The sequence below is a fragment of the Lepidothrix coronata genome, unplaced genomic scaffold (genome assembly GCF_001604755.1).
Source record: "Lepidothrix coronata isolate B3197 unplaced genomic scaffold, Lepidothrix_coronata-1.0 Scaffold76, whole genome shotgun sequence".
NCBI lineage: Eukaryota > Metazoa > Chordata > Aves > Passeriformes > Pipridae > Lepidothrix > Lepidothrix coronata.
Window position 1 is genome coordinate 45,484 of NW_016690256.1, and position 26,233 is coordinate 71,716.

The 26,233-nt window shown below is 40.0% G+C and overlaps 1 protein-coding gene across 1 annotated transcript; it reads right to left on the reverse strand.

Moving 5' to 3' along the window:
• Window positions 1-680: 680 nt before the first annotated feature.
• Window positions 681-26,233, reverse strand: LOC108499599 (melatonin receptor type 1B). The gene is made up of 2 exons (XM_017819609.1): window positions 26,017-26,233; window positions 681-1,691 (listed from the first exon to the last, which is right to left on the reverse strand). The coding sequence occupies exons 1-2, from the start codon at window positions 26,231-26,233 to the stop codon at window positions 823-825; spliced, it is 1,086 nt and encodes a 361-aa protein (XP_017675098.1). The 3' UTR covers window positions 681-822.

A 26,233-nucleotide genomic window follows, 5' to 3' on the forward strand; every position in this document is an offset into this window, starting at 1 on the left:
TGTCTTATGTAGTGGCTGGTTGCCAGTCCAGATGATCACAGGTCATATGTCATATTTTCCAGCCTATTGCAAATGTGTAAGGTGTGCTAAAGTGCCACAGAAAATTGGGTGTATATATTTAGGTAAATAAATGAAGTTCAATGAAAATTCAATCCTTTCTAAAAGACGAATATTGTGTGAAGTAAATCTGCAAGAAATCAACCATTTGTATTGTATGATCTACCATAAAATTGACCACAAAAGATGAGCAGAGTAAATACACTGCATTCCCAATCTCAATGTATGTAAACATGAAAAACCCATGAGGGAAGTCTCTAATGTTAATATTTGCTTTTACACAAATATTATTCTCTTCAATTTACAGGTTTGTTTCAAAGATACCACTATTGTCATCAGTACATGCACAGAAATGCAGAGTCAGAAGGGAGGGAAATAGCACTCCACATCCTTGATGAGCTGCTGTACCCCTAGACAAGTACCTTCATTACACCTTCCAAGAAATGAATCCTGATACTCTATAAAGAATGCAAAACTCCCACTGAAGTAAAAAATACCTCATTCATGTGTCTGGAAGCAGGATTCAGCTCTGAGAACTAAAACAGCTTGCACCCACCTGCTGCTTTAGTTCTGAAACACATTTTCAATTGATATCTTGTATAAATCACAAATCGAGAGCTATGTGCTTTACCAAGAAGACAGTATTCCAGTCACAAAGTGTTATCCAGATGGAATCCCCCCCAAAAGTAAGCAGGAATGACCAAAACATTGCAACTATATTCTTGGTTTTCTCCATGTCAAACTCTTGCATTGACTATGACATAGTTACAAGGTATCAGTTTTCATTTGGTTATTGTTGTTTAGAGCAGGAGAAGGCTTGCTCTTCTGGCCATCTGTCCCTCCTTTGGATGTGTCCTGGAAGAAAAGCCTTGGCATCCACAGTGACATTAAAATTCGTTTGTATTCATTCCGAAAATTCTGGTTAAGAAGTCCGTATATAATTGCATTAAGGCAGCTGTTGAAATAGGCCATTAAGTAGCTTATAATGAATAACCATTCAGGAACTTTTGGTGCCATTTCTGTAGGATCAATGGCTACAGCCAGTCCAATGAAGTTAAGTGGTGCCCAGCAAAAGGCAAAAATCACAAAAACCACAAACATGGTAAGAAAGTTTCTGAAATCACTTGGCTTCAATCTTGGCTTTGTTTCTGACTTGACTCGTCTTCTGACTTGAAGCACTAAAACCCAAATTCGAAGGTAGCAGAAGCTCACAATGGTGATAGGGACAATGAAGTGAATTACCACAACAGCTATTGTATAGTAGGAGCTTGCAGTCTGGACAAACGTGCATGAATAGATGCGTGGATCATACTTTAAAGAGCCAACAAAAAAATTTGGCACAGTTGCAATTACTGTTAATATCCAGACTAAGGACACATACAGCATCGTGTTCCAACAGCTGTACACTTTGTCATAGGCAAAACTATGACATATATAGCAATATCGGTTTATTGCAATTGCAGTGATGTTGAAAATAGAGCCTATTACACTCAGTCCCATCACAAAGCCACTCGCTTTACAGTGCATTTCACCCAGCGTCCATCCATTGTGGAAAATAGCTAAGAGCACCAGTGGATATGGATACAAGGCCACCACCAGATCAGCCAAAGCTAGGCTCACCACAAATGCATTACCTGGGGGAAAAGAAAAATACATAGGCATAAGTATGAAAGCAAACATAGATGTGAAAAAGAAGAGAATATGTTACATTATTTTGGATATCTGCAGTGCTAAATTATTGATGATGCTAGCAAGCAGAGGGTATATAGGATCAATAGGGAAATAATTTCACTATTCAACTTAGAACACCATGGAAATATCTGCAGCAACATGATGTTTCAAATCTGTTGCTGACTAGTTTGTATCCTCCTTGCTATTTTTATCTTTAGTAAACATAACCATCAGTGAGACATTACATAAGCATGTGTTGAATTGTTTCAGTGTAGCTAACTCCGCAGCTGGATTGAATAAGATGAAAAGGAAAAAAAGTCTAAATTGTGCAGGGTAGGCAAACCATTATGCCATTCTAACCTATCACTGGAATACTAACAGGCTTAACAAGTATCAAGGAGGACATAAAAAGACTAAGTCTATAGGGATTAGGAGGATGTGATGGTTTATGTGTACTCTAAGTTGCTACACAGTAGCCTGTAGTATAGCTATTATCTGCATGAATGGCCTACCCATACTGCAGTTATTTTCCCATTGGATTGACTGAGGAAGAGTTAATTGCCTTTGCCACCCTATATGGAAAGGTATATTTAATTATACAAGTGAAAAATGCATGCATGCAAGGGAAAGTATTCAAATTCATGAAAGGAGTCTTTAGAACCTTTCCTGATGATGACATTCAAAGAAATCTTAGTGATATGGTTGAGCCATACTGTCTCTCTTTAAACAGTGTCCTTTTCATAAGTTTGAAATTTCTGGGCATTGCATCTGAAGATATTTTGATAAAATAATGAGATAGTAAACTATATTCCTGAAAAATTAAATGCAAAATCATTCTTTAAGAACTTTACTCTAGCAAATAGAGGTAATAACTTCAGATTCTTGGCATTTAGGTAGCATAAAATATATTTTTGGTTTGCATACTCATTTTTTTTTCTGAAAGTCTTTCACAGCATGAACAGATATGCAGAAGACCCAAGTAATTTTTAAAATTGTGCATGGAACATAATGATTTTTTGAAAAGAGCAGTTAGATGCTTACTTCTACAAACTCCAAGCTTACTAGTCCTCATCTAGCAAAGCAGTTCTCCATTTCATTTTAAGAATGTCGTTAAATGGAGGTCATAAAAGCAACAACCACGTAGGAATAAACTGATCAAAAAATGATGGAATTTCACGTCTACTCTGTTTGCTCCATCTGCTTTACATCTGCTTTACATTCCTGAATTAAGGAATGGGGAGCTCTCTGTCTCCCATATACTGTAGGGGACAACTATGATCATTAGAACTTGCACCAAAGCTAGTGAACTTAACGGAAAGCAGGATTATCCACCTGTACCTACAAAACATGACTCATCTCAAGAATGGTGTACAACATATTTTAGATGGTTCCTTGTTATGTATTTAGTATCCTGGTTTATATATTTTAGAAAGCTACACAAGTATTTTCATAGCTATAGTTTTATGGTCAGTGAGAAAAGATTGAAAAACTAGGGAGACAATTGAGCAGAACATCAGATCAACAAAGCAGGAAGGATATAACCTATTCCCATGATTGTTGTCAATATAAACAAGCTTCAGTCACAACAAGGAAGTTTCAAAGTAGGCACTGAGGAAAAGAATTTAATGGCAAGAAGAAGTAAGTGTGGGAACACCTCACTTTGAGTCTGCCAGTGAAGACTGTAAGAAAACGTTAAATAAGCATTTGTCAGTACTGGCCTACATAAAGCTGATCCCTGTTCTGAGTATAGGAAGAATGATATGACTGTGAAGGCCTCTTCTAGCCATATGGTAAATACGATAAAAGACAGAACTAACAAAAGCGCAGGGGCATCTTTACAGAATGTATTTACATCATGGCAATAAGAATTTCTCTTACATTTTTTCACCATTTTATCTGACATTAGAAGATAGAGAAGAAGGAAGGGAGGGAGGGAGAAAAAATATTTTTTTAATGTTTTAGAATGCCTTTTGTAGAAAAAAAGAATTTAGTCTGGGGTGTGTGCCAAGATTAATCTAAACTCTAAGGTCTTCCAGCATCAGCTTATATCTAAAATGTAGTTGTTCCATTGAAAAAGAGTGGGCATTTGGCTCTTTCAACCATATTTAGAAATTTACTGTAAAGTACATTTAATGAGATATTTTCAAAATTTTGTGTGCAATTTAGGACTTCTTGAAAATTCCAGATGGAATGAATAAATACAGTTAGCAATGAACTTGTCAAAACCATAATATACTAGTTTACAACTCAGAAGAAAAATGGTCAAATATCTATAAAGACCTCAGGTGATTTTTCACTTTTATGGCTGTTTACAGGGTTGAGTGTTCACACTGTGCACTGCAAAGTAAGATCCAATGATATTTTTCTGTCTTTGTGACTGACTGCAGAATTAAATTGAATGTTATATTACTGCAATGAATAGTCTATAAAAGTAGAGAGAAACTTTTCTAATTCATAAAACATAAGTAACACACTGAGAAATCAAAGGTCTTAGATTTCTTTTAGGTGCTTGGAGAAAGTAAATGCTCCTTGATACACCTAAGACACAACTTTTGGAGTGACCTAAATTATATTCGTAAGATAAAACTAAAGAGGTAACTTTCTGGTGCTTGTAACAAAATAGAAAGCACAGAATGTTCATCTAGTTGGAATTATTATTGGTACTTCTAGAATTTACCCAATGGACTTTGTTCCTAGACTTCAGTTTCGTAAGAAAGAGAATTACATTCATTTATAAGAAACATTTGTTCACTGGAATGGAAAGACCCCTAATTATAAGCCAAATATAACTACTAAAAGCCAAATATCTTGCCAAGGATTCAAAAAGATACACATCTGTGCTGTTTTAAATATAGATATTTGAGTGCATAAAAAAGAATGTAAGTTCTGATAGTGACTTTGGGTGCAACAGAACTAGATTGATATTTCATGAAGTGTTCTTGCATATTGGTTTTCTTACTTCAATTAACAGGAAAAAGAGAACTGTCACACCCTCCTGTAATATTGATATGACCTGATATTGTAGGAATTTACTCATAAAACAAACTTTTTGATAAGGTCAGAACTTTAAAGGGCTGAGCATCTGCCTTCTGAAAAGGCAGCTGACTTTTAATGTCTCTATCAAAACCAGTAGCAATTGCAATCACCAACCACCTTTGGAAGTTTTTCTTCTTTGTTTGGTTTTAAACTGGCTAAAATGATTAATTTTATATCATGGTGTTTTATTTTTTTATCAGGTGGTGTTTTGGTTGTTACTGATTTGTTTAACAAGTTGATATGCATTGCATACATATGTTACCCTCTTTGATCTGCTTCCCCTGGCTACAGTCATGTTCATCCTGTGTATGTACTCTTCTGCATCCATTATTCTTGCCTTTAACATACAAGTGCCTAGCTTCAAGACAGAAAAATTATTTCTACACAGTCTACTGTGCAGACTGTTGCATTTTCTCTGCCCTTTCCTCTTCTACTGTCAGACTTGGGATGCTGTGTAGCAGTAAATGTAGGGAGTAGGGGCAGGTAAGGCAGAAAGGGTATGAATATGACTATAATGTACTGGCAAATTTTTTTAAATGCCAAGGATCAATGACTTAACATAGTTATTTTATTCTTCCATTTCTATATCCTAGCCTTAAAGGAGAACTCAGAGTTGCTTTTACAGACTTTATTTCTATGTTTTCAAAAGGAATGGGTTTATGGCTTAAAAGCCTGTCTGTTTTTACAGTCAGGACTGTTTATAATTAAGTAGCCTTTTGTATTGGCTGAGAATTATGAGAACATGAGTTTCTCTGTGATATCACTCTGAAAACTACCTGTAGGAATTTATCTTTACTAAAGGAAGCAGGGCAAAATCTTGACTTTAATGAAGTAAATAAGAGTCCTATCATTCTATAAAATTAAGCCAATGATTTCTGTGCAGAGTTCACAGTAATAGACATCCTCAAAAAAAGTTAGACTGACAGACTCTTCTCTTACTTTGGATAAAATTAGGCACTTGAATTACATTTGGATGTAAAAGAACAGAAGTCAAAGTCTAGACCCCTTTCATAGCGCCTACAACTTTTACTTTCAGAAAGAGAAGTAGCAGTACATGAATCTCAAGGCTTGTTGGCCAGAATTCACTACAGCAAGTGGCTTGTTGGATCTATTGTTTGAGTCTAGACCAGCACAGAGAGTGAAGAGGCACATCTTACAGTTGGAAGAAAGCAATCAGTCCTTCAGTCAATGACTGCCCCTCTTTAATCTCCCCTTGTCTATAATTACTATTTAGTAATAGAAACTATGCAGCCCTGATATATGTTCATAGTTGAGTATGCTATTGAGGCCATGTTACTGAGAACGCAGCTGCGATGGGCAGGACACGTCTCAAGGATGAAGGACCACCGCCTCCCTAAGATCCTGCTCTATGGTGAACTTGCCACTGGCTGCCGCATGAGAGGAGCCCCGAAGAAAAGATACAAGGACTCCTTGAAACAACATCTCAGCCTTGGCCATATTGATCACCATAACTGGTCTACTCTGGCCTCAAATCGGGAGGCCTGGAGACACACCATCTATAACGCAGCTGTCTCCTTCGAGAACACATGCAGGATCACTCTCGAGGAAAAAAGGCAACGCAGAAAGAACCGTGTATTGCAGAATACACCATCTAAGGAGTCTTTCTGCTGTGCCTTTTGCAATCGGATATGTCTGTCATGTATTGGCCTCATAAGCCACCAGCGTGCCTGTAGCAAATGTGGATAGAGCCTTCCCAAATCTTTGTTCACGAAGCCTAGCCATGATGCTCTTGTTTTATCTGGTCCAAACCTTGAGACTCATTTTAATGAGGATTCAGGAGGTTCTTGAGCCTGGAAATCAAATTTAAGCCTGGTTCTCAAAAGGTGACATTGTACAAGAAAGTTCAAGACAATATAAATATTGTATAAGAATACCTCTGAGATTGAAACCAAGGATGAATCTCCATTTAAGCAGCAGATTATTCTGAGTGCCATCCTGAGTGCAAACCTGAGTAAGGTACAAATTCAGAATTCAGGATTTTGGCAAAACAGATGATAACTGTGATGGAACTGTGTAGTAGGTCCCACTCCTGGAGCTTTTCATTGTATATATCCATGTCTACACTTATTCAGCTGATTATCTTTCTCAAAATTTGAGTTAGTTTTGGTATATTTTATGGAAGAATTACATAACAAATTAGATTATGTTTTCAGAGCCAGGACTTCCACTAACCTTTCAGATATGGCTTTTAAATGGGAGTCCTGGCCACCTTATTGCTGATTCTTGATGCTGCCAGTGATACCTGCATTTCTGACCTATCATATTTTCTACTGGCCCTCTATTCATATGATTCTTGAAGCTCGCTTCAGGCTTGTTTATGGGGGTTGTTCTTAATTCTTGCTCTTCAATATTGAAGGGAAATGTTGACTCTGGAGGGACTGAAGAATTGGTACCAAGTAGGCAGGCAGAACCAAGGCCTGGGTAGGTTTTTGTTACTCTTTTGAAAGTGGCTCAGCTAATACAGCTTAATGGCTTAAACGGCATGTAGAGACATAAGCTGCTCCTGCAGAAAAGCTGATGCTTCGTACTTCCTACTAATTTTTGTCTTGAATTTTGACTTCCTTGATTAGTATTCTTTTACAGTATTTAAGCTCTTGTAGATCTTGATTTTTTTAAAAATAGGTAATTTTTAAATCTCCTTAAAATCACCTGTGTCAACTTTTTTGTCTCCTCACAATCCATCAGAAAAAAATAGAACCTGCTACACTAATTCAGATGAAACTCCATTCATATCAGCAGGAATGAAAGAACCAGAAATGGACACCGGTAGCAGGTGCAGCAGAGAATTAAGTCTTTCACACACTGACATTCGAATTCCCTGTGACATTACAAGCCAAGACCTAGGGTAATCTTTGATTTACTGAGACATGTTAATCTGGTATGATGTTCAACAGTGTGTTGCTAACAGAAGGTTTAACATAATGCTCCAAAGAAGTGCCAGATGGGTTTTTGTTTTCTTTGAATATGACAGTTTAAAAGCAGTGATATGCTCTTTTGTAGTTATGTTTCATGACTTCAGGTATTAGCGGGATACACTGCAGATTTTGATGTAAGGGAAAGAGAGAATCAATATATTTTCACTAGAACAGTGTATTTTAGAGACTCTAGCAAAAATAAAACAATGAATCAAAGCTGATCTTTGATTTATGAAACACTCGGGTTATTTCTTTTTTTTAGGAAATGTGTGTTCTATGAAACTGTTTAGAATAATTGGTGAATATAATTTTCCTGTGATATGTCCAAAGCAAAAGTCATCACTAGAAGTAGAATTATGAAATCATTCAGGTTGAAAAGTACCTTTTAAGATCATCAAGTCCAGCTGTTAACCCAGCACTGCCAAGTCCACCACTAAACCATATACCACATCTGCATCTCTTTTAAATATGTCCAGGGATGGTGATTCCGCCACTTCCCTGGGCAACCTGTTCCAGTGCTTGACAATCCTTTCAATGAAGAAATTTTTCCTAATATCCAATCTAAACCTCCCCTAGTGCAACTTGAGACCATTTCCTCTTGTCCATTCGCTTGTCACTTGGGAGTAGAGACTGAGCCCCACCTGGCTACAACCTCCTCTCAGGTAGTTGTAGAGAGTGATGAGGTGTCCCCTGAGCCTCCTCTTCTCCAGGCTAAACAACCCCAGCTCCCTCAGCTGCTCCTCATCAGACTTGTGGGCCAGATCCTTCTCCAGCGCCGTTACCCTTCTCTGGACACACTCCAGCACCTCCATGTCTTTCTTGGAGTGAGGGGCCCAAAACTGAACATGAGATTCACCAGTGCCCAGTACAGAGGGATGATCCTGCTGGCCACACTATTGCTGATACAGGCCAAGATGCCATTGGCCTTCTTGGCCACCTGGGCACACTGCTGGCTCATGTTCTGCTGTTGACCAACACCCCAAGTTCATTTCCGCTGGGCAGTTTTCCAGCCACTCTGCTCCAAGGGTGTAGAGCTGCCTAGGCTTGTTGTGACTTAAGTGCAGGACCTAGCACTTGGCCTTGTTGAACCTCATACAATTGACCTCGGTCCATTGATCTGGCCTTTGCAGATCCCTCTGCAAAGTATTCCTGCCCTCCAGCAGATCAACACTCCCACCCAACTTGGTGTTGTCTGCAAACTGACTGTGGGTGCACTCGATCCTCTTGTCCAGATCATTGATAAATGACCCCAAGAAGAATGCAGGACTCCCAAGAACAGAAGCGTAGCATGCAAAAAGGACCTTGAGATTTTGGCTTTGTGACTTGCAGACTCCTGGGCTGGGATAGACCTGTGTTCTTGGCCCTACATCTGCAACTACCAGTTAGTGCTGGAAGCTACATTTGCAGGAGCTGAATTTTTAGCTTATAAGGCAGAGCTCTCAGGTGTCAATACAGTCTTGCTGAAGAGAAGTACACAGGTTGCAATGTTGTTTGATGTGTTTTTGAGATCATGATTTTGGCATGCTTGGCATCCAGGTATAAACATAGCCCAAAACAAAGCCTCTGCTTTTTCTGTGTGCTCACTCTTCTCCCTCAGGTTAAATATGGGAGGACCAGTCCTTGCTGTGAGTTTACTGCCTTGAGTTTGCTGATAGACCACAGGTGCAAAAGTGTTGTGCTGTTAAAAACTTAGTATAAAGGCTTGAGGTTTCTAATTCCTAGGTGTGTAATTTTCCTCTCCTGTGGCTCCCTCTGGTGTGAATGGGGACAGTGGTGACTCTCTGTTGCCACCTGGTGCGTGAGCCACAGCAGAAACATTGCATCGTCCAACAGGGCAGGAAGCAAAAGAAAGTGGTGGGTTCTTCCGGAGCAAAATGCTGATCGTTAATCAGATAGTACATTTTACAGGGTGATAAATACTTTTATGGGCTTCTGATACTTTCTGAGATTGCAGGAACTTTCCTGGTACTGGATGTTCTCAGAGATAAAAGGGGAAGCAGAAAAGGCAAGACAGACTCAACCACTAGAGAATTCAGTTGCCTAGTAGTTAGGACACTTCCATGGTAGAAGAGCCTTTTTTTGAAAAAGAACTTGAGCTTATGTCTCCCATAGTCCACTTCCCCATAGACAGTGCCCTACTCACCAGCCCTGCTGCTCTTCTGGGGTTATTGTGCTTGTCTCTTTCTAGGTTTTGTTCAAGAATTTCAGCTTATAATCAGAATACAGGCCTTATCACTTGTATTGTAGAGTGCTCTTCATCAGTATGCAAAAAAAAAATAAAATTGAAAATCCTTCTCATGATTTAACAGGTGAGAAACTAAGATAGGGGGACTCTCCCAAGACACATTAAAAGAACACTCCAGGTTTATGAACCTTGCTCTTGCTCTTCTTTAATAGATAATACCACCTCTGTTAGGTACACTCTGAAAAAAATGACAGCACCAGTACAGTATGCTGCTCCAAAATGACACCACATGATAAACTGGTACTGAGGGATGGAGCCAATAGAAGAGCTAGAGCTATTAAGCAAAGCTAGTTGAATTCAAAGCAAATAAAAGGGGGTGGCTGCAGCAATAGATAATAAATCCTTAACAGATTTTGCAGTTGTAAAAATTTTACCTGTATTCAAGAGAAGGTTGGAAAAGTAAGAAATACCAGTTGAAGGTTACTCAACAGACATAGCATGGTAAGTTCAGGGAACCCTTTGAGCTGGAAGGAATCACAAGTGGCAAGAATACAGAAGTATCGCACAGGGTTGCTCTGTTCACTATTTTTCCTCAGTGGCTGCTTACATCTACAGTTAAAGACAGAGCATGAGGCTAGCTATGTCCTTGGGCTGCACCAATACAGCTGTTTCTGTGATGGGGACAATAGGTTTTAGTGACACCATGCAGAAGCACAGCTCTTTCTCAGGCTCCTCTGTTGTGGTGGTCTGAGTGCTATGATGTGACATTGCAATTCAGAACCTTGCCAGCCACTCTACACAACTAGCCTGGTTTGGTTGACTAGATGTTTGAAGGAGCAATAACCTTGTTCTGTCTGTCCAGCCACCTGCAACTGAGCTGCATTTTGCAGCAGGTTCAGGGATGAAGATCCCTTATACCCATGCCCTAACACTGAAGTCAGGCTCTTTACCTTCAGGGTAGTCTAGGATGGCAAAAACCATTTTGTTGCTGAGAGAATCATAGAATGGTTTGGGTTGGAAAGGATCTTAAAAATCATCCAGTTATAACCCCCTGCCATGAGCAGGGACACCTTCCACTAGACCAGGTTGCTCAAAGCCCCATCCAACCTGGCCTTGAACACTGCCAGGGATGGGGCATCCATAACTTTCTCTGGGCAACCTGTTCCAGTGCCTCATCACGTTAAACAGTAAAGAATTTCTTACTAGTATCTAATCTAAGTCTACCCTCTTTAGTTTAAAATCTACCCTCTTTCAGTTGAAATGTCTCTATCTAGGGTAATACTGCTTTTCACGCAGGGAGTGAAGCTAAGACCTTTACCTAGAGTGCTTAGCGCTGTGGGCACCAGTGGCAGCTCAGCTTCAAAAACCTCCAGTTGCTGAGCACAAATACTAAATAACAACAAAAGCAGACTGTTTTTTCACTGGCCTATGAAAGAAATAGTGTTTCATGTATCTGCCACTATGTAAAGCTTAATTTTCTTCTCTTGAAGTAATCACAGCTGTTGATTGCTTCAACCAAGAAAGAATAGGAAACCTACATGTACAACTGCAAGTATGAAAACTCATTTACTGCTGACAAAAGGGCTAATATGAAAAGCTGTAAAATACAACAGGTGCAATCTGGTTAGATACTATAAAGAGCTAGGCAACCTATAATTTTTAATAACTTTTTTTCACTCTCAATACTCTATGGCATGTCATAGAAGAAAGAAGTGAAATATGTTGCATTTTGTAGGATGCTATTTTGTCAAAAAACAGACAAAAAACCTGCCCTAAAGCTTGTTTCAGATCAACTTTAAAAGACTGAAGTGTGGAAGCAAACAAAGTAAGGATATTTGACTCCTAAAAACTCTGTAGAAAATTTTTATGCCCTGGCAGATATTAATTTATATTGTATGAAAGGCTAGTTCATCTTCTATGACCTTCAATATTACCTTCCATTACCTTCGTCTTTGCTACTGTCTTTAGCTTGAATTTGTGTCAAAAGAAATGATGTTCCTTTGTTACAGCAACAAAACAGTGCTCAAGTCCTTATAATAGCTTAACTTCCACCTTTTTTTAGAAAGGAGGACAGGAAATTGAAAAATGAAAATAATTCTGTTCAAACTAAAACCATGTTTTGTTTTGTTAAACTGTTTGATTTGTGTTTAGTTTTATGTTAATATTTACTAGCAGATTAGTTGAATTTAAAAAAAAAACAACAAAACAAACAACTGCTCTCAGACATTAAATAGTTTGATTTTAAAATATAAGGCTAAGATATTATGGAAGATGTTTTAAGTTATCAGACAGGTATATGAAGTGAATAAAATTGGGACTGTTGCAGACTATGGGACATACTCAGCCAAGAGGTTTGTTTATCTGTGATAAGGTGCATCTTGTAGCTTTGCCCTGTAGACCCATTTAAACAGAACAGAACTTTCTGATTTATATAAATGTTGGGATCTCTTGCAGGAACAAAGACATGCAAGTGGTAATTTCCACAGTGATTTGCTCAACTACTCTGTGGGGCTTCAGATGAAGGACTCGCAGCATGTGACAGCTACAGAGTCAGAAACAAATACATGCAAAGTATGTACATGTCGACTGGTTACATCTGCGAAAAGAAATCAAATTTAAGCCCAGGATTGCTGCTATGTACTTTTAGGTGTTTCTATGTTCAACTCCAAGACAGTAGGGGATACTGGATTTTTATAAAATGGGATCTGATACACTGCAGTAAATAGAGTATATGGGAAAATCTAATATGGAAAATACTTATGTTGTCAAGTTGCAAATGCTTCTAACACCGTCTGGAGCCCCTTCATTATGATCTTCTTTTCCTTTCTTTTGTTTCCTGTTTCACCTTCCTTTCACCAAGGAAGAAAATAGATGATACTTGATGAAAATGGCCTTTATAATCTTCCAGTGAGGAAAAGTGTTACCCCTTTTGTTCTGAGCTTTTGGAAGGCCTCATCATTGTATATGCATAGGGAGATGAATGTCTGGAGAAGCTGTTGTCAGTCTGTGCCATCTGCTTCTTTTGGAAACAAGGTCTTAAAGCAAAGTACACTGACATGATTCATCTTATAATGATACTCATAGATTTGTAAACAGCATGTGAACATATGAATAAATAAAATGCTTTAGGAGAAAATCATTGTGTATTCTCTTCTGAAGTATTAGCTGGTTTGTGTTTCAACTCAATACAGACAAAGCGTGTAATGATCATTTGCTGAATCAAGATCTTTTCTGAGAGCCGGTAGAAACCTTGCAAAATGTGTAGACCAAAGCTCTGCTCTGGTTGGGCTGTGAGTTATGATATTGGTGAGATAGGTAAATTAGGGGTGACAGGTAGGCATAGGCATTCAACCAATATAGCCATAGGGTCATGGAAGTTGGAATTGATCTCTGGAGATCATCTAGTCCAACCCTCCCATTCATAGAGGGATCAGCTACAGTGAGTTGTTCATGGCCATGTGCGGTTGGGTTTTGACTGTCTGCAGCCACTGAGACTCAATAACCTCTCAGGGTGACCTGTTCTAGTAAGCAACAAGTATACAGGATATTCACTCTTTTCACTAGGGAACAGAGGGAAGATGCTATTGATTTGGCAACAGATGAGGGCTCTACTTGGTCTACTAAATAGCAGAAGGTATGTAAGGTCATACCTGTTACTATGCATGTAAAGACAAGACATGCTCATTAACAGCAAGCTGGAGTTGCTTGGTCAGGAGAGATCCCAGTGCAGATTACAGCATGTGGGGCTTTGTTTTGTTTGTCCTGGTGTCTTCTGATTTCTTGTGACAGCAGAATTTGAACAGTCTCTGGACATAATGGTCTGAACCAGAGAATCTGGACTAACAAACATTTACAGACCGCTAAATCTACAGACCAGGAAAGGTACAGACTTTGAGGGGTGGAGGGTGGAGTGTGGTGAGGGCTGCACAGAAAGAGGCAGGAGACACCAGCTCCTAGCAAAAACACTTTTGGAAAGCAATTCCCACTGGCTTTAGCACAGCTAGAATTTTCCTCCTTACCTACTCACATACTAGGTTCAGTTTACCAAGGTTGCAGGATCCTGTTGCACATGCTACTTTGATGATCTTTGAGCACTGTGAGCTGCAGCTAGCCATTCAGACTAATCCCTTGTCCTAGGAGTCCTAGGTGTTATTCCCATGAGTGACCTGGTGGCCTGTGATCCAGAAGGAGCAGTGGGTGACTTCTGTCTGCATAATGTACTGAGTCACACCTCTTTTACTGTGTGAATACACCTGCAAACTGGATCAAATCAATATAATTTTTACTAAATCAGGCTCAAATGGAAATCACTTTCTTATATGCTACATGAGAATGTTGTGTTTGAAGGTCACGTACTTCAATATTTCGTTTGCTCTCCATAAGCAGAACAGATATTCTTGCTTCATGTTGAACCAGGAAGCTGACTGTTCAGCAAGTTTTACAGTCTTTATGGTACTAGCCTACCAGGTGTTTAATAAGTGTGACTAAAGAGGATTACATTGTTTTCAGATTATCTAATGGCATAATTACAGGACTTCAAATTAGTTAATTTTTCCTCTACTTTGAAACAACAGATGTCCAGCACTGAAATTGGACTCTGAATTGTGTAGTCGATGTTTCATACCCAGGACCATAATCCTAGGTAAAATCTTTTAAACTTTTTTAACCCACTTACCAGTAGATAATTTTTTCTAGGCAAATCACTATGGTTAAACCATCTTTTAACAAGACCTGTTTCAACATCTGATTAACATTTTACAAATTTTACTTCTAAGGACTTCAAAAGAAAGCATAAAAAATAAAGGAAAATCTTGATAACATGAAAACTTATGCAGAAAACAATCTGTTGTCCATGGGCTGTAACCTCATCTGTGAATATAATAGCAAGTACTTTTGCAGTCACTTCAGAAATATCACAGGGAGGCTTTATGTCCTTGAGTAGAAGTGCTCTAAGTTTCCACAGCATAACAGTCATTTTCTGACACTGTATTTTATGCCAGTAAAACACCTGGAATATAACAGTGTACTATCTGACTTGTGGCAGGGGACTTTGAATTTTAAATTTGCTTTCTATCGTGACCTCTAATGTAACAAGACAAAGGCATACAAAGATGCCAGACCCCTATTAATCAAGTATTTTTTCCTCCATAACAATTTAAAAATTACACCCTGTACATTCCTATGAGTAAAAACTGATTTTAAACAAGCTGGCTGTAATGTTTAGTCTTTTGAATATAGATTCCCAAAACTCTTAAGAGCCATAAGTCGCAGTTCCCAGAACTCAAATTAAATGCTATGTGTACTTGAAGTCTTGGGAAAAATGGACCTGGCTTTAGAATGAGAGGACACTAAGAATTTCAGGCTTGGAGAAAATCATAGAGACATGAGAATGCCATTTATAGGTTCCTGTCTTCTTTGCAGTGATATATTTTACAATTCTGTGCTAGTTCTGAACTTACGATTAGTTAACCTAATTATATTTACAAGGCTGATGTATTAAGTGGATATTTTTCCTGTTAGTCAGACTGCTAGCTCCAGTAGCTGCATGTGATATCTTCTGACAACAGTTGTTGCCTACGTTGTGCAAATATGGCAGTCTAAAACAACAGGTGAGCAGATGTTGTTCTATAGCAGAAAGGTGACCATGTTTGTGGAAGCGTCGTGTAAATTATTGTAGTCTTCACAGAGGTATTGAAACCGATCGAAGTCTGTAAAAAGCAGCCGAAAAAAATTAGTAACTTTGTCAAAAGGGTTTTCTTCTCCAGATGTAATTTAAGCAGCATTTATTAAGCAGTGAATTCAAATACCTCTATAATTAGTAAATAATTAAAACATAATCCCAACAGTCAAGATCTTAGTCACTTGATGAATGTGTTTAGGCTGTTGGTATCTGCTATCATGCCAAGACATAACTGTCGCCTACGCAGCTGAAATGTCAGGAAAATGCTGACTCTAAAATAGCTCAGTCCTTATCAATATTGAGATCAAAAGTAAACCAAAAGATTCCAAAGCAGCTGCTGTTGTTAGGGAAGACAGTGGAGTTGCACCCACAGTGATTTGGATATGTTTCTGTTGGCTTTTCCTGTCAGGAATTCTATTTTATCCATATCAAGGTGGAAGATTTAAAAATAGAATGAAATAGATGAAAATTGTCATAGCATTTCTGCCTCTCTGCAAAGGAAAAAAAATGGCTTTGTTTTATCAACTCAGGATAACATAGCTGTTTTCATATTCTTGGGAACAAGGCAATGTACTTGCCAGTCTACATCAAGGTACCAATATGCACTTGTAAGGGATAACTTTTAAGAGCTAAAACCTGGAGCACATACGAAGATACTGGTACTCATAACAGGTCTGAATTGGAGTAGGAGTAGAATTTACTCCTAGAGGCAGAGAACTGGTTGTCACCGATTTAATGAGATGAATGTAGTCTCCTATAACATCCTCAGCACAATGATTCAAGTCACCTGGTGAATATATATCTGCTAAGAATAGATGAAAAAACTAGTCTTTTAAAATGAGCTGTCCTAGTGCTCTTTGAGGAGGTTTGGCCTCATAGCTCTTTGGCTGATTGTGCCAAAGAGCACCATGAATCCTTGAATTGCTTCTGCTGGTCCGTCCAAGAATAGAGCTGTACTGCAGAGAGGTCATTCCTCATACAGTCAGTGAGTGTTGAAAAAGAAACTGGAGTCCAGAGTCCAGGAGAGAGCTGGCAGGAAAGGGAGTGCTGCTAAGCCACATGGGAATTGCCATAATACAGCTGCTAAGAGGTCCTTTGAATTTCCTGTATCTGAGAATATGTTTGTATTGGATATTTTCGGGGAGATGCGGGAAACTTATTCATAATCTGAAAAAGAATAAAAAAAAGCTGTTTGACTGTGTTAGACTTGGCCCTGTGGAGAGCCTGGGTATGCTGTTGCAGGAAAAGCATCACACGAACACCGTCCTTTGATTTTCCTTTTGCTCAGAACACAGGTAGAGTGGACTTGTGCCAAATGAAATACACAATGTAAATGTACCCTTAGATTCTTCCATTACAGGTTCAAGAAAACCCTTATACTTCTGCAGCTTAACTAAATGCTTATCATTTTATTTCCTCCAAAGTTAAGCACACCAAAGCTCCATTTACTAAGTAGAATAGAACTTACCATTATATTCTAAAATAAAAGTGTCTTGGAGCCAATCTTGGCAATAAAATTCCTATTCCCTTGTCAATAAAATGAATATTTCCTTTACAGGATAAAAGAAAATTATGATTTTGAGATATCATCTCATATGGTATTGCCAGGTGCTTTCAAAGGAGGATACAAAGTACCCTATGGCTGCAGAATAACCTGTCTCAGATCACAATTTTACCTTAATCTGGATTCCCTGTGATGCAAACTGATAGAGAAGTTATTTTTCTACTTTATAATGTTTCTGTACTCCTAAATGCTTCTTTCAATCCCTTTAGGCTCATAATTACTTTACAAACTTTTTGCTTCCCAAATATTTTAAAATTCTGTATTCTTTAGATTTCTTCTCATCTAGAACAATCTTAGCTTGGTGCTTTTCACTTTTTCTAAATTTACTTGCAAGATTTACCTACTTTTGCTGAAGGATACTTCCTTTGTTAAAGTAATTTTCCTGTTTTGCAAATGAACAATACTGGTTTTTCACTTTGGCCTTCTACTTTTGGAATTATGAACAGGTTAACAAAGTTTAGAGTTATTATTTCATAAGTAACTTTGAAGATTTATTTTTTCATCTGATTACTGTTTGAACCAAGTCTCAAGAAAAGAGGATGGAATTGGTGATGAACTTATTCTGTTTCCTCTCCAAGAAGAGAAGTGTAATTAGAAGTATGAGATGAATCACAGGCACATGACTGAATAATTCTAGAAGTGATGTAGAAAGATTTGGAGTATTGATCATTTGGTGGTATTTTCTGAGAAGAGGTTTCATATCTTCATGGACAGACTTCACCTAAGCATATGGGATACCAGCTTGCAATCCAATCTGGCAGAATGAACAAAAAGAACTTGAAATTGAGAGATGGAAAGAGAACTTGAAAGGAATCATGCAGTTTCTTCATTTAACGCTCAGGGCAAGGGAATTTTGGCTTCAAGAAGGTGGTGACAAAAAGTACAGAAAATAGGAGCTCAAACACTGAGGAGTTCAGCTGGAGGGATAATATAAAAAGCAGCAGAGTCAGTAAAAGAGTGCCAGGAACCTATGCAATAAAATAGGGGATCCATAACCAATAAGAAATAAAAATAAAACCTCATGGAAACAATTTTGTTTGAGTGGAACTGCACCAGTGATCAGAGAAGAGAAATATTAACTGAAAAGTCTATTGTCTTCATAAAAGGGGGGAAAAGAGAGAGACAGCAAGAGAGAGAGAGAATGATATCTATTTTGGTAAAAGCCAAAATTACATTGAGGATAAAAGGGGGGAAAAGAGAGAGACAGCAAGAGAGAGAGAGAATGATATCTATTTTGGTAAAAGCCAAAATTACATTGAGGAAGAGTTGTAAAGACAATGTGCATGGAAGTATGCAGAAACCTGCAATAGGATGAGAGCATCTCCTTTTAGTAGGAAAATAATAATGGAACCAATTTAACAATGCAACACTACAGGTCCTCATATGTAAAGAGGAAAGTAAGCACACAAACGGCTGCTGAGTTCTGGATATACACCCAGCAGATTTCTTCAATACAGTCTATTTGCCAACATATCCTAGCTTTTGTTTGCATAAAGAACAAAGACATCCCTAAAGGGCCTGTCATAGAAAATACGGTTGAATTGAAAGCAAGGAGGATTATTTTGGTTAAATTAAATGGAAGAACTAACAAAACAGATATAACTAAGAAAGGGGCTTGCACATTTTGATAAATAAAAGCAGCTAATTAGGAAAGTGAAATCAATTGTATTGAGGAGCTTAGGGACTTGAATGTGGAGGAAGGTTGGCATTTCTTCCTACTAAAGTTACAAAAATTAAGTTGCATCCAAAAGAGGGGAAAAATATAAGAAAAAGTTCCAGATCTAGATGGAGGAAAAAGCATCTCAGTAAGGATACTGAGGGCAAGAAATGAGGCTAGAAGTAACAGGAAAAGATATCTCCACCAAAGAAAACTGCTAGAGAGAGCAAAAATTGATCAAATGGGAACTGACAAACCCCCTAAACTTCATTGGCTTTGTGAAGACTTCTAAAATGACTAAAATGCTCTTTTCAGCACAATAACAAAAGGAAAAAGGAAAGACAAGTTACTCAGGGAGGGGGAACCTGAAAATCAAGTTAAAATGGTTCCTCATCTGAAGAAAGATTTTGCTAGAGCTTTTAATGAGGACAATAATGGTGGTCTTGGGGACAAGGCAGGCTGGCAGGTGAGGAATTAGCGTATCTACAATAAAAATGTCAGAGAGATTTAGTATACTTGATGGCAGGAATTTTTAACATCTCTTATCTCGGAAATAGTGTCATCTGTTCTGAAAGGACAGAGAAGCTACATGTGGAACCTCTAAAAAGGGACTGAATGTGTTCTCTGGTCCTTACTGACAGTAGGGAAGTGCTGATTTCTCTCTGGCTGTGGCAAAGAGCTTGGCTTCCACATGCATCCCAAAGAGCAGAGTTGCCATGACTCACTTGCAGCTGTGGTGCTCCCACACTTTACTACCCATTTCTTTCTCCCTTGCTACAGTGCTGCACAAATGCTTTTTCTGTTTGCATGAATGGTGCTTGCAGTAAGCCAGAAGAGCAATTAGTCAAGGAGTAATGAGAACGGTAAAACAGTGTTGCCACTTCTGGAAGATTCCTTCCTGTACCACAGAGTGTGTGCTAACATGGCACTTGTGTTCAAGATGGTGAATTGCTGCAAAGGAAGAAAGAATCAAGAAATCCTTGGGCTCTTAATCTCATCCTAATTGTAGGCAAGGCTGGAGAAACAAACTTGAGAGGATAGGAAAATAAGAGATGCAGTTAAAGACAAATGGAATAAAAGTCAATGCTTATACAAAGCTTACACAAAGTGGCTGTACCAACAAATCTGATCATCTTTATTTAATAAAAGCTGGACTTGGACTTTCTGTACCTGAGAGGTTGCTCTAAATGGATCTTGGAATCACCAGAGTACCACTCACAGTCTGTTGCTACCACTGCCTGGATGGTGATGAAAGAAAACTGTTGGACCAGAGGGAGATAACCTACATTGAAGTAACTTTGTCTGCTTCAGAAGTATTATGTCACAAAACACAAAGAGAACTAATGAAATTTTGTGATAATACAAAGTTGAGAGCCTACATTGATACAGGGAAATGTCAAGATCTTTTTTTGCTTGAGGACTAAAAGAGCAGAAAGTGGATAGAGTATAATAACGTGAGGTATAAGGTCAGGTACCAAAGGAATAATTGTGTAACAAAGGAAAAAGAAGAGCTGCATCAGCAAGTGAGTGCACCAAGAACAGTCATCTATATGATGCTATCACATAAAAGAAAAATGTAGTTTCAAGGCATACCAGGTCTATTTTGTCCATCCAGGAAAGGACAGAGTGGAACAGAACATTAATATTTTCTTGAAGGTATTGGTGGTATTTCCCCTGCATTATTTTGAACAGTTCAGTTTTCTGTTGTTAAGACCTATTAATTTAGTTTGGATAAGTGATGTAAAAGGCCTAAAACAAATAGGGAAATTCAGACCCTGGCTAATTAGAGGAAACTAAAAGCATTTGGCTTGTTTAGTGTGGAAAGAAAAAACAGGTTGAGAGGTAAATGTGCTTAATCTCTATTAATATTGCACGAAGGTTCTCACCAGGTGGAGAAATGATCCGTTCAAGTTAATGACAGTTATAGTTCTACAAATAAAAGTATCCACTATAAATTAGCAACTAATAATCACAAAGTTAAAATCAAATAAAAATTAGTTTGAACCACAGTATTATTACACAGAGATAGAAATTCTTTATTTTAAGTGTTAAGTTCCATGACCTTTTTTGAATATTGAAGCTATATTCCCATCAGTTTCTTAGTACTGAGCAGCTTCAAGCTGAACGTGAGAAAGAATGTGAACGCCAAACATACACAGTCCCAGGACTAAGAAGTCCATGGATCCAGAGTTCAAGAAGCCAGGAGTACAAATCTGATCCCATAAGAGTGGGATCTCGGGCTCTGCTCATCAAAATATATTCTTGTCAGCATCACTGCTGATATTAAAATACAATTTTGCCAAGTGGTTTCGGGAACCAGGAAGCATATTGAACATATCAGCTGTATTGTTGTTTTTTTTTTTTTATGTCAGTCTTAGTTAAATCAATATGATCTCTTGGAGGACAGGCAGTAAGAAGGAGGAAAATGTGCCATTTTTAAAATGAAACTTGACAATTTACTAGAAGAATTACATTATATCTTCTGACTTCATATTTGATTTCTTTTCATCTAATTGTAGGTGATTACATTCAGACAGTCCTTCCTGCTTCTCTTTGTTTTTAGTGGAGAGACATTAACACTTTTTTGGGCTGAATCATGTATCTTAATGTAGATGTATAAAAAAATTGTTAGGTTAACTATTCCCTGAAAATGCTCATTTTTCTCCATTGATTACAAAGGGAGCCCAAGGGAAAAAGTTCATAAACAAGTGTCTCAATTTAGTCTTCCAAGAGATGAATTCCACCACAGGAGACAACTGTCCTCTATCCCAGTGGACAGGAATAATTATAGGGGAGGAATAAAGGAGGGAAAGAGAACTGGTTTGATCAAAGAGATGAAGAGTAATTTAAAAAAGCATTTAGCAATGGAGAAAACTTACTGTCAGCTATATAAGAGAGATGTGGAGTGAGGGCTATGGAAAGAGCATGGAAAAAGACTACAAAACTTGGTTATTTTGCTGAACACATTTATTTAGTAGACAAAGGAGTACCAAACTTAGAATTCTACATTCAGAAATGTTTTTTTTTTTTACAGATGTACCTATGAGAAATATTGTCTGTCTCTACAGTCACGCACACGTTAGACAGAACTAAACATGCAAATACACCCATGTTCTTACAGGTAAAAGAAACATGAATTTTGATTTCATTTGTGTTGCAACAGCACCTTGCTATTCAAATGGAAATCAGAATCTCATTGTGCTGCGTTAGCTGTTATATATAGAATGGAAAATACTGCAGAGAGTGAAGAGGGCTGACAAAATGCACTAAAAATATCACTTTCCACTAATGTGTTCTTTGGCAATGCACCAAGGTTAATATTAGACCTTCTTCCAGAAGTCAAAGGGTCCCAAGTCCTCATTACTCTTTGAAATGATATTGAGTTAATTTGCCTAATTCTCACTTCTCACTGATTTTATGCTGACTTTAAGGCCAATGAAATATAAATAGTTTGCTTGGTCTTTGTCCTGTGGGAGATGCCTTGCCAGTTCCCACCTTCTGGAGTGCCTCCTGCCAGGTTCCTAACCCACCCCATAATGTTATGTTTATAGCTATGGCTATAGGAATGTATCCTGAAATTCTTAAAAGCATCTAGTGGTTTTGATTGACTTGATGCACCTTCACAATAGTTGAACATTCAGTGGTGGTTGAACACATGTAAACTTTAGAACTTCAGAAGTTTAGCACTTTAAAAGCTACCTTCAACTGGGCACAAAATCAATAATTGTTTTTTAAAATTCAGAACACATTTGACATTTCAAATAGAAAGACAGGCTAATTTAATTTTATTATTTCCATATATTAAGTTTTATTTCATTTTGTAGTGTGTTGGATGAAATTACTCTCCTCCCAAATTAGAACTGATAAAAGCATTAATTTCTGTAAATTAAATCACTTTTAGAGATCAGAAGTTGCTCAGCCTCTCACAGAAAGACTGGGTGCAGTTATGTAAGACAAGCATATTGATTCATAGCAATTATGCTATGCACTACTTGGAAGAGTCTCCACAAAGTTTCCCTAAAACCAAATTCAAACCTGGGAAAGAGGCTTCTGTATGATCTGAAACAATCATTCTGTTGTAAGGCTGGCAAAATTCCCACTGTTTGAGGAGTGAATGAGCAATGCCTAGAAGCACCAGTCCTACCCATTCTCCATTTCTCTCCTGCTGAGCATAATATGTATCAGCTTAAAGGCTAATGGGTCACTTTATTTCACTCCATTCTTGAGCATCCCATTATATAACAGCATTAAAATAGATTTACTTTTGATCATGCCTTAATTTTGAGGAGAGTGATGCATAATCACATTGTTTCCAATTATCAGATTTCTCTGTAAAGTCTAGGACAGAATAGTGTTGATAAATCCCAGAAAAGTGCTAAAGTCCTGTTTTGCTTTCTGAAGGCAAGATTACTGTTTGCACTAAAGAAGTGGGCAAAGCTGGTTAATTTATTCCTTATTCATCTGTGACTTATTTGAAGTCCCAAATTCTCATCGTTATCCAAGAAAAATCTCTCATTAGCTTCTTCAAAGGGAACTGGGTGCTCATAGTGCTATAGGTCTTCCTTTTTTCTTTGATCATCTGGATGCCCTGCCTCTTGTCACAACAATTCCACTAACTTCATTTTGTCCCTCTCTGACATCCCTTATTACAGCACTAACTCCTTTCATGACATTTTTCCTCACCATTTCACTTTCTACTACATTCACTCCCCTTGCAAGTACAAAGTTTCTTGTTTCCTCAGAAAGGAAAACTGCAAGTCCACCTCCTTGTCCATCTTCTTTCCTTGTCGGAGGCTAAGGGCTCCCATGTACTGCCTTAGCTTTCCACCACTTCCCAATTCCCTTTATCACTCCAGCCACATCAGTTTGCAGTCCTCTTCCATTCTGCTCCCTCCTTAAGAAATTTTACCTGAAAAGACCTCTGTGGACATTTACCAAACTAATCCTCTTTCCTTTTCACCTCCAAGAGCCATCTCTCCCTGATGTAAAACTACGAACTGGCAATTTAAAAGCTATTTAACCTCGTGAAGATTATGCAGATGGATTTTCCTGCTGTTCTTCACAGTACTTATCAAAGATGAAGAGATCGTTGGAACAGGGTCAGTGACATCACATTAAGGATGATCCTAGAAGGAGATCAATTAGTGGGCATTTGAATTAGATAAGACGACCGTTTTTTTCCCCCAGCGGTCCTAGGATGCCGCAGAGCACTTTGATCAGTATCTTGAAACTTACTTTTCCAGGCATCACTCTCTTCCAGTCCAAACCCTCCCCTCTGCTGTAGTTTGAGCGAAGGAAACGATTCAGAGGAGAGCCCCTGTCTTGCTGCCGCACAGCCGGGACTTAATGCCTCGGGCCGGCCGTCCTCTCCAGCGAGAGCCTGTTCCCTGGGTGCTTCCTCCCCCCGGAGCCCAGGGGCGAATCCCTCGGGAACGCGCCTTCCTCTAGCGCTGAGGGGGCCAGGAGAGCGCCGGTGACTCACGGGGGTCCCGAGGGAACGGGGGGACTCCCTGCCCCCAGCTCCGCTCCTCTCGTCCGGGGCAGCGCCCGGCGCTGCTCGGCGGCCACGGCCCCCCTCGGGGAACGCAGGGCTCTGGTTCCCGAGGTGCGCCCGCGCCGCTGCCCCCGGTATGGCTCTGCTTCTCTCGGTAGCGGCTTGGTCCCCTTGGATGTGCAGCCCAAGCACGAGCCAAAGGACCGGCACTACCTCACCCAAACAACCCTTCCAGACGTCTTCGATTTTGGCTCTGGTCCGTGGGCTGTGGTTGCTCAACCTCACGCAAACGGGACTCGCCGGCATCTCTCGCCTGCAGTTAGACGTGCAACCATGAGGGAGAGCAAGACTCACCCCTCCCTAAACTGTTTTTGCCCCTAAGTATGATTTAACTTGAAGCAAGGGCGAATGAGCACCTCCTCCCAGTTAGCAGGAGCTCTAGACACCCCAAGCGAGACACGCCAGCCCTTGGGAAGCGACACTAGTCCAAAAAAAAAAAAAAAAATCAGAAACCACAACACCAAAACAAACCCCTCCCCCCCCAACAAACCACAAACAAAGAAACTCCCCCCCGGAGAAACAACTCAGCATCTGCCCCTCCTCTCCCGTGCCGGGGGAGCACCTGGAGGACCGACGGCAGAGCCCCCTGGCTCCCAGAGCTCAGGGGACCTTGCATATCGGACCTCGCTCAGCTCCCCACAAAGTTTGGTTACCCCCACCTGCGTGCGCATGGCAAAGAATGGCACTCAAGACCCGAAGGAGGGAACAGTTCCGGGAACTGCTTGGTCCTATGAGAACTGTAGTAGATACACGACTATTTCGGGAGTAGCACCTTATACTGCACCACCACCCACCAGTCAGTCGAGTGCAGATGTGCAAGCAGCATCCCTGCGCTGCGCATCGGTGAACAACCGGCACCATGGACGGTGGGAGGAGGGTGGGGGTCTAGTATCCAAACGCAGCGGGAGGTACGCGAATCAGGGAAGTTGGCCAGGAGGCAAATCCGAGTGCTTAACTACGGAGTTTTATAGTTTGAGACACGTGTAACCAGCTCAGCAGAGATGAGGAGAGAAAGCCAGTAAGTTTAGCAAATAAAACCCGCAGAGCCACATTGTTACCACACACAAGGAAAAACTATAGACACGATTCAAAAAAAACACCCCACTTTATTTGTTGCAAAGCTGGTTGAAGGATATGAAGTGAGGAGACGAAGAAAGACGATTTCGTGACAGAGTACCGTGAACTCTGATGCAGGTTGCAGGCTGAGCTGCTTTCCCGCGCACGTACAGCACCGCATCTTCAGGACTTCTGAGCAAGTTTTAAAAACTCCTTTTTTTCTTCCGACCGCTTTGGGTACCCTCTTTGTCTCCGGTATTTTAAGCGGATAGAACCGATTCCCCTTCCTCGGGAGCTCCATAGAGAGCACACAGTGCTTCATTAAGAGCATTCCTCGCTCCCGGGCCAGGCAGGACGGAGCACGGCCCGCGGGGAGCACGTGGTCGGTGCGCTGGAAAGGGTGATTGAGCGCCTGGGGGGGTTCCTGCACACACGACAGGGCAAGTACAGATGGAGGGGGCTCTGGTCCCACGCATTTAGCGGACGGCCCGCCCGGACTCCACAAGCGGGCTTGGCTCCTCGGGACAGCTGGAAGCGGCAGGGCATGGGTGCACGCAGGGCTTCGGGCGCTCGCCACTCCCTGTCGCCGCCGGGGCAGGGAGCAGGGGTCAAACCCTTACCTGAGTTCCGGAGCTTGCGGTTCTTGAAGACGGAGAGGATCACTAGCAGGTTGCCCAGGATGTCCACGACGGTGGTGAAGATCAGCACGCTGGACAGCACCGGCACCACCCAGGCGGGCCGCGGGGCGCCCGCCGCCGCCGCCTCCCTCTCCGCCAGACCGAGGCGGCCGCGCCCGCCCGGGTCGCAGCAGTTCCTCAGGGAGCCGTTCTCCAGCAT